The 10,365-nt window shown below is 34.9% G+C and overlaps 2 protein-coding genes across 3 annotated transcripts; one reads left to right on the forward strand and one right to left on the reverse strand.

Annotated features, from left to right (window-relative positions):
- Nucleotides 1-881: 881 nt before the first annotated feature.
- LOC121958054 (coiled-coil domain-containing protein 106-like) lies at nt 882-8,775 on the reverse strand. Of its 2 annotated transcripts, XM_042506910.1 has the most exons (9): nt 8,748-8,775; nt 7,858-7,930; nt 7,669-7,745; nt 5,666-5,806; nt 4,473-4,664; nt 3,640-3,792; nt 3,064-3,258; nt 2,315-2,475; nt 882-1,037 (listed from the first exon to the last, which is right to left on the reverse strand). In XM_042506910.1, exons 3-9 carry the CDS (start codon nt 7,706-7,708, stop codon nt 882-884), a joined length of 1,038 nt encoding a protein of 345 aa, XP_042362844.1. In that variant the 5' UTR covers nt 7,709-7,745; nt 7,858-7,930; nt 8,748-8,775. The 2 variants fall into 2 exon arrangements, with proteins under 2 accessions (XP_042362844.1, XP_042362843.1); XM_042506909.1 differs by lacking the exons at nt 7,858-7,930; nt 8,748-8,775 and having other exon boundaries at nt 7,669-7,835.
- Nucleotides 8,537-10,031, forward strand: LOC121958056 (transmembrane protein 238-like). Its single transcript, XM_042506911.1, has 3 exons — nt 8,537-8,659; nt 9,332-9,489; nt 9,605-10,031. The coding sequence occupies exons 2-3, from the start codon at nt 9,336-9,338 to the stop codon at nt 9,766-9,768; spliced, it is 318 nt and encodes a 105-aa protein (XP_042362845.1). The 5' UTR covers nt 8,537-8,659; nt 9,332-9,335; the 3' UTR covers nt 9,769-10,031.
- The last annotated feature ends 334 nt before the right edge of the window (nt 10,032-10,365 follow it).

A 10,365-nucleotide genomic window follows, 5' to 3' on the forward strand; every position in this document is an offset into this window, starting at 1 on the left:
GCACAAATTTAAAAGAAATCCCCTACTTTATAACTGCCTACGGTGTATTGACCTTGGTGTTGCTGAATCTTTAAATGCTTAATTCATGATTTCTTTACATTTTTCATCATTGTAAAAGAAAACCTCCAACATAATTTTACATTTAAAGTTATTTACTTTCTTGCATGATGTGACCTTTAAACACCAAACAATTCACAAAACTACAACGTCAGGATGCCCGACTGGCCAAATCATATAACGTATACTACTTGTAAATGCACAAACAAATATTATTTTTCAATAAAACATATTGAATGTGCATATTTAAAAAAAACAATAATCCAAACACAACAAAATGTTGTGTAAAAAATTAATAAAGCAAATAAATATTTCTCTCTCTTTTGATACAAAACAAAAAAAAGATGGCCGGTCGTTCTGGTGAACAATCATCTGACTGTCTGTAAACACACCGAGAGCATCAATATTTTACACAAACTACAGTTTTTAACACTTGTTGATTACTTTGACGCCGGCTCTTGAAATGTTTGCAGTCATTCATAAATCAAGGTCTTTATAATCCTTAGTCTACTGTGTCTTTTAATTAATAAATTCAATAAATACTTAGGGAGTAACTTAATGTAATTTTCAACATTCAATGAAAATCAAAATCTTCAATACTGAACCAAAGAAAAAAAATTCTGCCCACCACAACAGCTGCATAATTAATAAAAAGAAAATTCAGAAATCAAGCAGCATGTCAGCAGAAATATTCAACTTTAATCCTGTGATTTGGCATCGGATCTTTCTTTCTAATCTGTATATTTTCTGCTTCTTCTTAAGGAACTGATAAATAAAAGCTGAAGGAGTGCAAAAGAAAAAAAAAGGAAAAACCCCGTTGCAGCTCAGTTTCTGAACCTGTAGGAGATTGGCAGCAGCTTGTGACTCTTCTTCAGGGTTTGAACCTTTGCGTGCGTCTGCTCGTCCATCGTCTTGTAGCACCGCCGGGCGTAATCCAAAAGCTTCTCCTTCGACGCCTCGAACTCCCCGACCTCCGCCACCTGCAGGAGCATCAGAACTGTCATTAATTTAGAGGAAATTTATCCCATTTTACAAGCTTTTCATTGTTCATTTTTTGATAATTTTGACTGTGTTCATGAATATATACAGTTTAGCAAGAATGTATTTTTTGTTCAATCTTGGAATTTCCAGCTCAGCTCCTTCAATAAGTCTAAAATACACTAAATTTAGGAAACTAAATTGTTACATTCATAGTATTAAGTGCAAAAATAAAATGCTCCATTGAAACCCATTCAAACTGCAATTTTTGATCCCACAACCATCAAAGCAGAAAAACATGCATTATATTATTTAACTGTAATTTTTACGATTTTCCACCTGATGGCGACATTTTTTAAACTTTTTTATGCACGTTTTTTCATTCTGTTGAATCCACTATTACTGCACAGTTACATATAAAGATCGGCCTACACTGATATTATTAGTGTTATGCTACTTGTAGTGTTAGATTCCAACTGTTTCCACATTATGTGATCCAAACATTTCACAGCGCTGTGAAGTCAAAAATCAACTGAAAAAATGTACATCTCGTTTTTATCTGACCAAATATTCTGCATCAATTCATATTTGTCGACATTTAGCCTTTCAAAAATACCATTTTCAACATTTCAGCAACATTTTGGACAAGCAACAATCTAACAGCACTATAAATTACATTTTTACACACTATAATCAACTATAATACTACGACTACGATCACTACTACTACTGTTACTACTACTACTACTAATAATAATAATACAGTGGACTTACATTGCGTTGTTCTGGACACTCTGAGATGGTTTACAGAGAAAAAACAACAAAACAAAGAAAACTAACTGACTGACCAACCGACCATCATATTTAGCAACAAGGAAAACACAAATAATAAGGGGAGTGGTTATTATTAGTTATTTTTAAGGCTTCTTTTTTTTAGAAAAAAGATAACTGATGAAACTGACTACAAAACTAATGTTAATAATGGTTGTAAAAAAATGAATTCTACATCATTGAATCTACACCAAAACTAAGCACAGATTATTAATTTTAAGTATTGTATTAATTTTATTTTTAATATGCATTTTATACGTATTGGAATAAACAGCCGACCTCTTTTTAAAGGAGCTGATAGGATCGCGTTTCACTGGAGCTGTGTAACTCCATGTGACTAATAAATGATTGACTGACAGATTTTTGACAGGATAAAAAATGATTGTTTTTAGTGCATCACTGATAGAGGCTATCATATCATCATGATCAACAATATTAAAACTGCGACCTTATCTGGAGCCACCAGCAGCAGCTCTGCGATGGGCGAGGTGGAGGCCATGGTGTTTCTGTCGACCCCGTGGATGTGGAAAGCTCGGGACATGCTCCGCACCCGCTGATAGGTCATCAGGATCTTTTTGTAACGAATCAAAACCCCCTCTGGGTCTTTAACTGAGGAGGAGAGAAAATAAAAACCCTTTCACACATGCAGTTCATCCCTAAAAGCCAACTACCTTTTGGCTTTTAATTGAACTTTATCTATTTCTTGACTATTTCTTTAGATGTTTTAGTCTGTTTTACTATTTTCTTTATCTTTTCATTATTTAGAACGTATTTATTTATCATTTTACTTTGTTTTTATCCTTTAATTTACCTCTTATTTAAAGTTTGCATATTTTGGTTTTATTGTATGAAGCACTTTGTGTGACAGTTCATTTGTATAAAATGTGCTATACAAATAAAGTCTGATTGACTGATTGATTAGGCACTAAAATGTGCAGGAACATTTCCTGCAGGGAGTCACGTGTGAATGGTGTCAGTATTTTTGTTGGTAAGCGTGGTCCCGTTTTACTCCAGATCATCAAGAAATGTCTCAATTTTAGGTTTTTTTGGCCACAGTGAAGGCATGTGAAAAAAATAAAGTGTACTCAGTTACTCACGGGGTGAGTAATTGATATACAAATGTTCATTTTGGGGGGTCAAGTATTGCTTTAAAGTAAACTTCACACAGTACACAGTATTGCAGTATACAGTCCCCACCTCTCTGTCTCTCCCTCCCGTGCGTGATCCTGAAGATCCTCCTCATCTTCATCCTCGGCTCTCCGTTGGCTCGCCCTCGACCTTTCTTCTTTGACCCCTTCTCCAGCGACGAGTCCTCGTCTTCCTCCTCCTCTTCCTCCATGTACTCGTCCTCGGTGTAGTATTTATCCTCCTCAATATGAAACTCCTGCTTCACTGCAGAGGAGAAAGTTCTATAAAATCTACAAAGTCTCTGTGTAATATTTAAAACTTAGGACTGTTTAAAAACAGTAATAAAAGCAATTTCAGACATCAAAGTTCAAGATTTCTAACATCGTAAATTGCAATACTTAATTAATTAAGCATTTGAAACATGAGAAAATTGGCCTGATTTTTGTCAAAAACATGGGAAGATTGCAATGAGCATTGAAAGGAGAAAAGATGCAAAAATTAGCAAATTTTTTTGCAGAAATCACTCCAATTTTCTCAGGTTTTTCCAGTTTAAATACTCGTAAAAAGTTGTCTGAAAGCACCATGAGAAAAGTGATGTCACTCCAGGTTTCAAATGGTTAACTGGTGTGTCAGACATGTGCTCACCAGGGATGGCGGCGCTGCGGCGGGCCCGGGATCCTGGTCCCTGCAGCCGTTTGAGGGTCATCCCAGACCTGGTGGTCATGGGGGACAGGGGAGAAGGAGAGCCGGCCGGCTGGATCTTCACAGCACGATGAGACTCTCCACACCAATTTGTCACTGAATGTTAGAAGATAAGACTTTTCTGAGGTCCAGGAAAACAAAATAGTATTTACATACATACATATGAGTGTGTGTGTTATTATTACAGTTATCATTATCAGTTCTCTCAAAATAATGACTTATACAAAACTATGAATTAGATTTAGTATCTCAAAATAATTATTTAGTATCTTAAAAGAAAACCTTCTTAACTAGTGGCTTATTTATCTCAAAACAGTACGACAGTTTCTTAAAATAATTATCTCAAAACATTTTTTTCATAATTATGAGTTTGTACCTCAGTAAAATGAGAAACTTTCCCACAATGACAAAAAAAAAACTAAAAAATAGTGGCTTCTTAAAATCATTAGAAATTTCTTTAATACGGATGGTGGTTTCTCAAGATAACGAGTTTGTACTCAATATTTTCAAGACTTTCTCAAAATAAAATTTTAATAAAATAAAATAAAAATAAAATTCTCAAAATTGTTATAACGTTTGTTGATTTAAATACTGATATTTTGTTGTCTCCATTCTGTTTTCATATCTATCTTGTTCTTATTGCAGCTATGTCTATGTTTATTTATTGTTTCTGCATTTCCCCTCATGTTCATTTGAACTGGATGATTTATTTATTCATTTATTTTTTCATTTCAAACTAAAACTGGATCTGACGGTTGTGTTTGCGGACTCCTCACCCTCCGGACCCCTCATGCTGACGATGAAGCGGTCCAGCTGGCAGCGCAGGAAGTTGCGTTCCTCCTCCAGCTCCTCGATGCGTTTCTGCAGCCAGGCGTTCTTCTCCAGCGTGACGTACAGGTGAGCTCGCAGGTTAGAGACCAGGATGAAAGGGCTGTAATGAGAGTGAGGAGGCTCGTGCACGACGGGCTCTGCAGGAGGAGATCAGACGCATCAGAGATAAATCAGCTCGGCTCTTTGCACCTGCAGGCATCCAGAGTATCACAGTGTAACAGTATCATCATCTTGTTATACTATAAATTTTTCAGAAATTATTCACAAGTTTCCATTTTATTACATGACGGAAATTCCAGATGTACTTTCTTAACCCTTTGATACCCAAGCAAACTGGCTTGATGTCTTTCAAAAACATGGGAAGAAGGCAATATGCAACTAAACAAGAAAAAGCCCAAACATTAGCAAGAAACAAGTAAAAAGTTACAAGGAAAAAAAACTGAAAATAAGAAAAATGATTAATCAAATAATTTAATTCATTAATTAATTAAGTGTAATTTTTTTAAGTTTTAAAAAAATAGAAAAAAAATTAAAAAACAGGGAAAAACAAAAATCCAACCTCGAGAAAGGGCTGATATATATATATATATATATATTTTTTTTTTTCTGTAACAGAACTTTAAATATATAACTATAGGAATGAATGAATAAAAAATAAAAAAAAAATTAAAAACACAAGGAGAAAATCTCCCCACAGCTATTTTTCACGTTATTTTCTTGTCCCCTTTAAAACATTTTTTTTTGCAATTTTCTGGAAATTTGTCCAGAAAGTTGCTCATTGCCTTTTTCCCCTTTTCCTAGTTTTTCTAATAATCTCCCCACAGCTATTTTTCACGTTATTTTCTTGTCCCCTTTAACACATTTTTTTTGCAATTTTCTGGAAATTTGTCCAGAAAGTTGCTCATTGCCTTTTTCCCTATTTTCAAAAGAAATCAAACCACTTTTCCCATCTTCCAGAGGTTTAAACGCTTGTGAATGGCATCTGAAAGCAGAACAACAAAAGCAGATTCTAAAGAGTTAAGTTCTGTCAGATGCAGCATGAAAACAGACCTGCTGATTATCTCAGTATGTTTCTGCTGCATCATAAACTGGTCAGAATTTAGGAAAGTGGTGGTCATGTGTGGTAGACGTGGCGTACCTTCCATCACCTGCTGACCCTGGTTCAGGTGATATGCAGCTGGTCTCTGGATGTTCTCCTCCAGAGGGAAAGAGACCTCAAAGGCATCCAGATACAAACTTCCTCCTCCTGATGATGATGACGGCTGCGGCATGTAGTGCTCTGATAATAACACACAAGACAACAGAGTTAAATTATTATACCTTAATCTGTTGTTTCTTATTTTATTAACTGTCCATAAACCAGGATTTCACACTGTGTTTTATAAAATAGAATAGAATAGAACAGAATAGAAATACTTTATCAATCCTGCGAGGGCAATTGTTTTGTTACAGCCGCAAATAAGAGAGCAGCAACTGAATAAAATAGTGGTTAAAAAGGCAATATAATGCAAACGTAAATACAAAGGAGGGCACCTAACATAGAATAAAACACAATAGAATAAAATAACAATAATAATAATGCAGATATGTACAGTATGTACAGAGAACAAACAAAAAAGCCAAAATGATTCAAAAGAGCAATCAAAAGAAGAAAAGTAAGTGTGGAAAAAGTGAAGATGGATGTGTAAACATAGTAACGTGCAGAATTGAGAGCATGAAACAGATCACCTCCTCTACCGTCATCACAGAAAAGAAGTCTGTCTATTGTTTAGTCAAAAAAAAACTATAAAATAAATTTGATCATAAAGCAAAATGTGTCAGGATCTGTGTGGCTACACACTTCATTCAGTAATAGACAATAAAAAAATAGGTATGATGAAATAAGATTTAGTGATGCTGAGAGAAACTGCTGTGTGTTGAGTAAAAAGAAGGCTTTGAGTGCAAGTATAAAAGCATCCAAAATACACGGGACCAAAAATAAATACATTTTAGTTTGTATTTTTAAAAGCAAAACACATGGATATATATCTACAAAACAGAACATCAGTAAAATGGTAATAACATAGACAGAGAAGAACTTAAATCCAAAAATGGAAATAACCTTATCTAGAGCCAGTGTTTGATTTTTATGTTCAAAAACATAATTATTTTAAAGAATTAGGATATTTTCAGGTGATATTACACATCATTTCTGCCAATTAGTCCGCTTAAATCATACATGATGGACCTTTGAGATGTACATAAAAACATATACAGAGAATATATATAGTATTTTAGCTTTATACTGTATAATGTGTACAATCTTGTACAATTGTGAAGCTGATTAAGTATATAGTATTTATTTTTTAGAATAAACATAATATTTAGTTTGAGAGTCTAGCACAGTGGTGTGGGTCCTGGTCCAAAAGTGGGTTGCGGGTCCATTCTGAAGGGACCACAAGTGACTGGTGAACATGTCAAGTTTATAAAAATAAACATTTTATTTTGAAGTATAGTGAATTTTCAGCACAGAGCTCTTATTCTAAAATGCCATTTCTGTTTATTCTTGCAGTAAGTTTGATTTCTTTTTGTTCTGAGCTACTGTGTTGTTTACATTTTGTGAAATCAAATTTAATAATTTATAAACTGTGGACCTTTAACTTATGACTATCTGGACCACTGGTCTAGTATATATAGTATTTGTAATAGTACTTTAGGCCTACTTGAAGTATTGTAGTTAACACCTTAGTAGCGTCATTAACTAGCAGGCAATCATCAGATTTGCTAGCTTTCTAGAATAAACCAACATTTTTGGCAAGCTTGCTGAACAAGCTCTTCTTGATAATCCATTAATGGACTTTAACTGTTGTGCTATTACAACAAAACTGACCACCAATTTATTTCATGCAATCGTGGTTTTGCATCATCATCCTGCAGATGCTACGCTTTTCCGAAGATGTTTTCATTTAACATGAAATGGCTTTTTCTTAGGGGCGATTTTTCCATCTTATCCAACATTACTGAGAAAAAAACATCAGAAAATACACTAAAGTCTATGAACCGACGACGCGTTTAGGTAATTATTGCATATAAAAGTCATTAAAATGCGCTGAATCGTTTGCAGCACACGGCGGACCTGACACTTCACCGTAGCTTTTTTACCTGGCGGCTGTGAACCGTCTCTGCTGACTGTTGGATTCATGTTGCTCCGTCAGGTGAGCAGCTCTGAGAGGTGGGAACTGAAATAAAGTGATAAACGTGTTATTATGAGTCTGTGTGCAGTTATACTCCTGTAATACAGCCTGAAACGACCCGCAGCTGCTGCTCCGCCGCCGCTGCTGCTGCAATTACCTGATTATAAGTGGCTTCAACAGGTGGAGCATGCTCAGGTGTGCGCATGCGCAAAACAACAGTTTTCCTTCCCCTGTGAGAAAAAACAAACCAACTTTATTAAATACAAGTGCACAGAGCAAGTCTGGAAATACACAAATACAAAACAGAGATTTGCAGCAATGGTGGAAATTATGCTGCAATACAGTCAGATATAGAAAAAGCAAAGACAAAAACAGATAATAATATATTGGAAAATCTAAGGATAAAATGATTTTTAACAAAAAGGAAAGAATAACAGGTGAAACGTTCAGGTAAATACAATAAGGATCACAAACGCACAGACAGAGACAAAATAAAATAAAATAAAATAAAATAAGATAAAATAAAAGAAAAGAAATTACCAATGGACAATTAAAAAAAATAAATGATGGTCAACAGTTTCATCTTCAAAGGGAAAAAGGTGCAAGTGTGAACTTCAAATTTAAATCTCTTGCGAAAAACAAACATTTACAGGGTATTTACTGACACAGTTTAAAAGTGGGTTTATTTTACTTTAAACAGGACACAAAAGATAAAAGAAAAGGATGTTGCTGTTTTTCTAACTGAACCTCTAAATTATCTTGTACCTTCAAGACTAGTTTGAGAGTATTGGGACGCGCCCGACCGGAAACGTGTCACCTGAGGGGGCGGTGCTCAGGTAGGTGGAGAAGGACAGTCTGGGGAGTAAACGCGGAAGAAGTAAAACTACACGATAGAAACATAAGAAACAAAAAGCACGATAGATCGAGATTTTAGGCTGCGGGACGAACAACAATAAGAAGTGAGTGAATTCGAAGCATGATGGTGTGAAATGAAGAGTTTTGTTAAAGTTTAAAACAGAATGAGGTTTTTGTCCGAAACAGCCTCACCTGAGGGAGCTGCTGAGCTGCTCTGCAGGGATTTTGCCGATGAAGCTAAATGAGAAATAACTTTAGGATGATCCGGTCTTTGTTGTAACATTTGCACGATTTTTGTTTAAATAGAAAATCTGCACAAATTATGAAATCCTGACTGAGTCACATCTTACATGAAAACCATCTAAAAATGGAAAGAATACCGAAGCTGAACGTGATTAAGCTGAAACAATTAGAAAAGGAAAAATAATTAAAAGTTAAATAAATAAATTATGACATTAAAACAAAAATAAATTATTCATTATTTTCTTTAAATTTCTTAAGAATGTATTTATTAATGTCTTTAATGTTTTTTAAGTTTGCTCTTTATATTTTTATTAATTCATTTTTTGATTATTATTTTCATTATTACTACCAGCATTATCATTATCACTGTTATTGTTATCTGTAATTGTTTCTCTGTTGCATTTATTTATTTATCAATTTATTCCTTTATAAGATTGATAATTGGCTTATTTCTGTGTTTTGATAAGATAAAAAATATCAAAAATCTGCAGAAAGCTGCAGTTTTCACGTGTCTTTCTGCTCTCCTTCCTCAGGTTCATGATGGGCCTGTGTGACGGCCTCTCCCACTGCAAACTGGCTCTGGCCTTTGCTGTGTTTATGGATTTACTGGGAGGATCCGCTCTGCTGGTGGGAGTCTTTGCCCCCCTGGAGATCAAGGGGCAGGACTATGGAGACCTACTGGTCTATACTGGTATGAAATCAGCTCGTGCAGAAGAAACATGTTGATGTATTTCTGCGTTTTCTTAAGTTAAAAGCACTTGTGTGACTCAGCTGTGATTGATAACGTGTTTGACGTCTGTGTGCAGGAGCTCTGTTCGTGCTGACGTCTCTGGCCGGCTGGGTGTTGTGGTACAGCGGAAACATCGACGGCCTGACGTCCAAGAAGGAGCTCGGACACATCAGCAGCGCCGTGGACCGGCTGGCTCGCAGACTCAGCCGCAAGATCCGCATCCACAGGAGCCAAATCTGAGCCACGGACAGGAAGTCTGACTACATTTCAGTGTAAAAGTCTGCTGATGCTTGTGTTTGTGTTACAGACACTGAGTTGAACTTTTTAGTGTTACACGCATGTCGAGAAACATTTCAGTTACAGATGTGCACCTGCTGTTCTGTTACATAATCCGGATATTGATGTTTTATTATGATCAGTATTTTTATGTTTTTGATATGACTGTCATTCATTAAAGCAGTGGTCCCTCCTTTCAATAAATGCATTTTATACATTATAAACATGTATTTTTTATTACATTTTCAACAAAGTTCACAACCAAGTCCCAGCATAGTTTTATTAAATTAATATCAGTGTCTGGTTTAAATTCAAATAGTTGCATTCAAAATAAGAGAATGAAAAAAAAGGATGATGTTCAACGCTTATTATTATTATTATTATTATTGTGTTTTAATTGAGTATGTAGTAATATATAGAATATATATATATTTATTTATACACACACACACATTAAAACCAATATAAATATTTTTAAAAATATTCTAAAAAAAGTCATATTTAATTTTACAATTATTTCACTTCTGCGATGTGTGTTTTATTTAGTTCTGTTTTTTAAGG

The sequence above is a fragment of the Plectropomus leopardus genome, chromosome 18, assembly GCF_008729295.1.
Source record: "Plectropomus leopardus isolate mb chromosome 18, YSFRI_Pleo_2.0, whole genome shotgun sequence".
Classification (NCBI taxonomy): Eukaryota; Metazoa; Chordata; class Actinopteri; order Perciformes; family Serranidae; genus Plectropomus; species Plectropomus leopardus.

Excerpts from the sequence above, each read along its gene's own strand:
- LOC121958054 (XM_042506910.1), bottom strand. The coding sequence starts at position 7,708 with ATGAATCCAACAGTCAGCAGAGACGGTTCACAGCCGCCAG. Across the intron at positions 5,807-7,668 it reads AGACGGTTCACAGCCGCCAG|AGCACTACATGCCGCAGCCG; the intron begins GTAAAAAAGCTA and ends TGTTATTATCAG. Across the intron at positions 1,038-2,314 it reads TGCTGGTGGCTCCAGATAAG|GTGGCGGAGGTCGGGGAGTT; the intron begins GTCGCAGTTTTA and ends ATGCTCCTGCAG.
- LOC121958056 (XM_042506911.1), top strand. The coding sequence starts at position 9,336 with ATGATGGGCCTGTGTGACGGCCTCTCCCACTGCAAACTGGCTCTGGCC. Across the intron at positions 9,490-9,604 it reads AGACCTACTGGTCTATACTG|GAGCTCTGTTCGTGCTGACG; the intron begins GTATGAAATCAG and ends GTCTGTGTGCAG.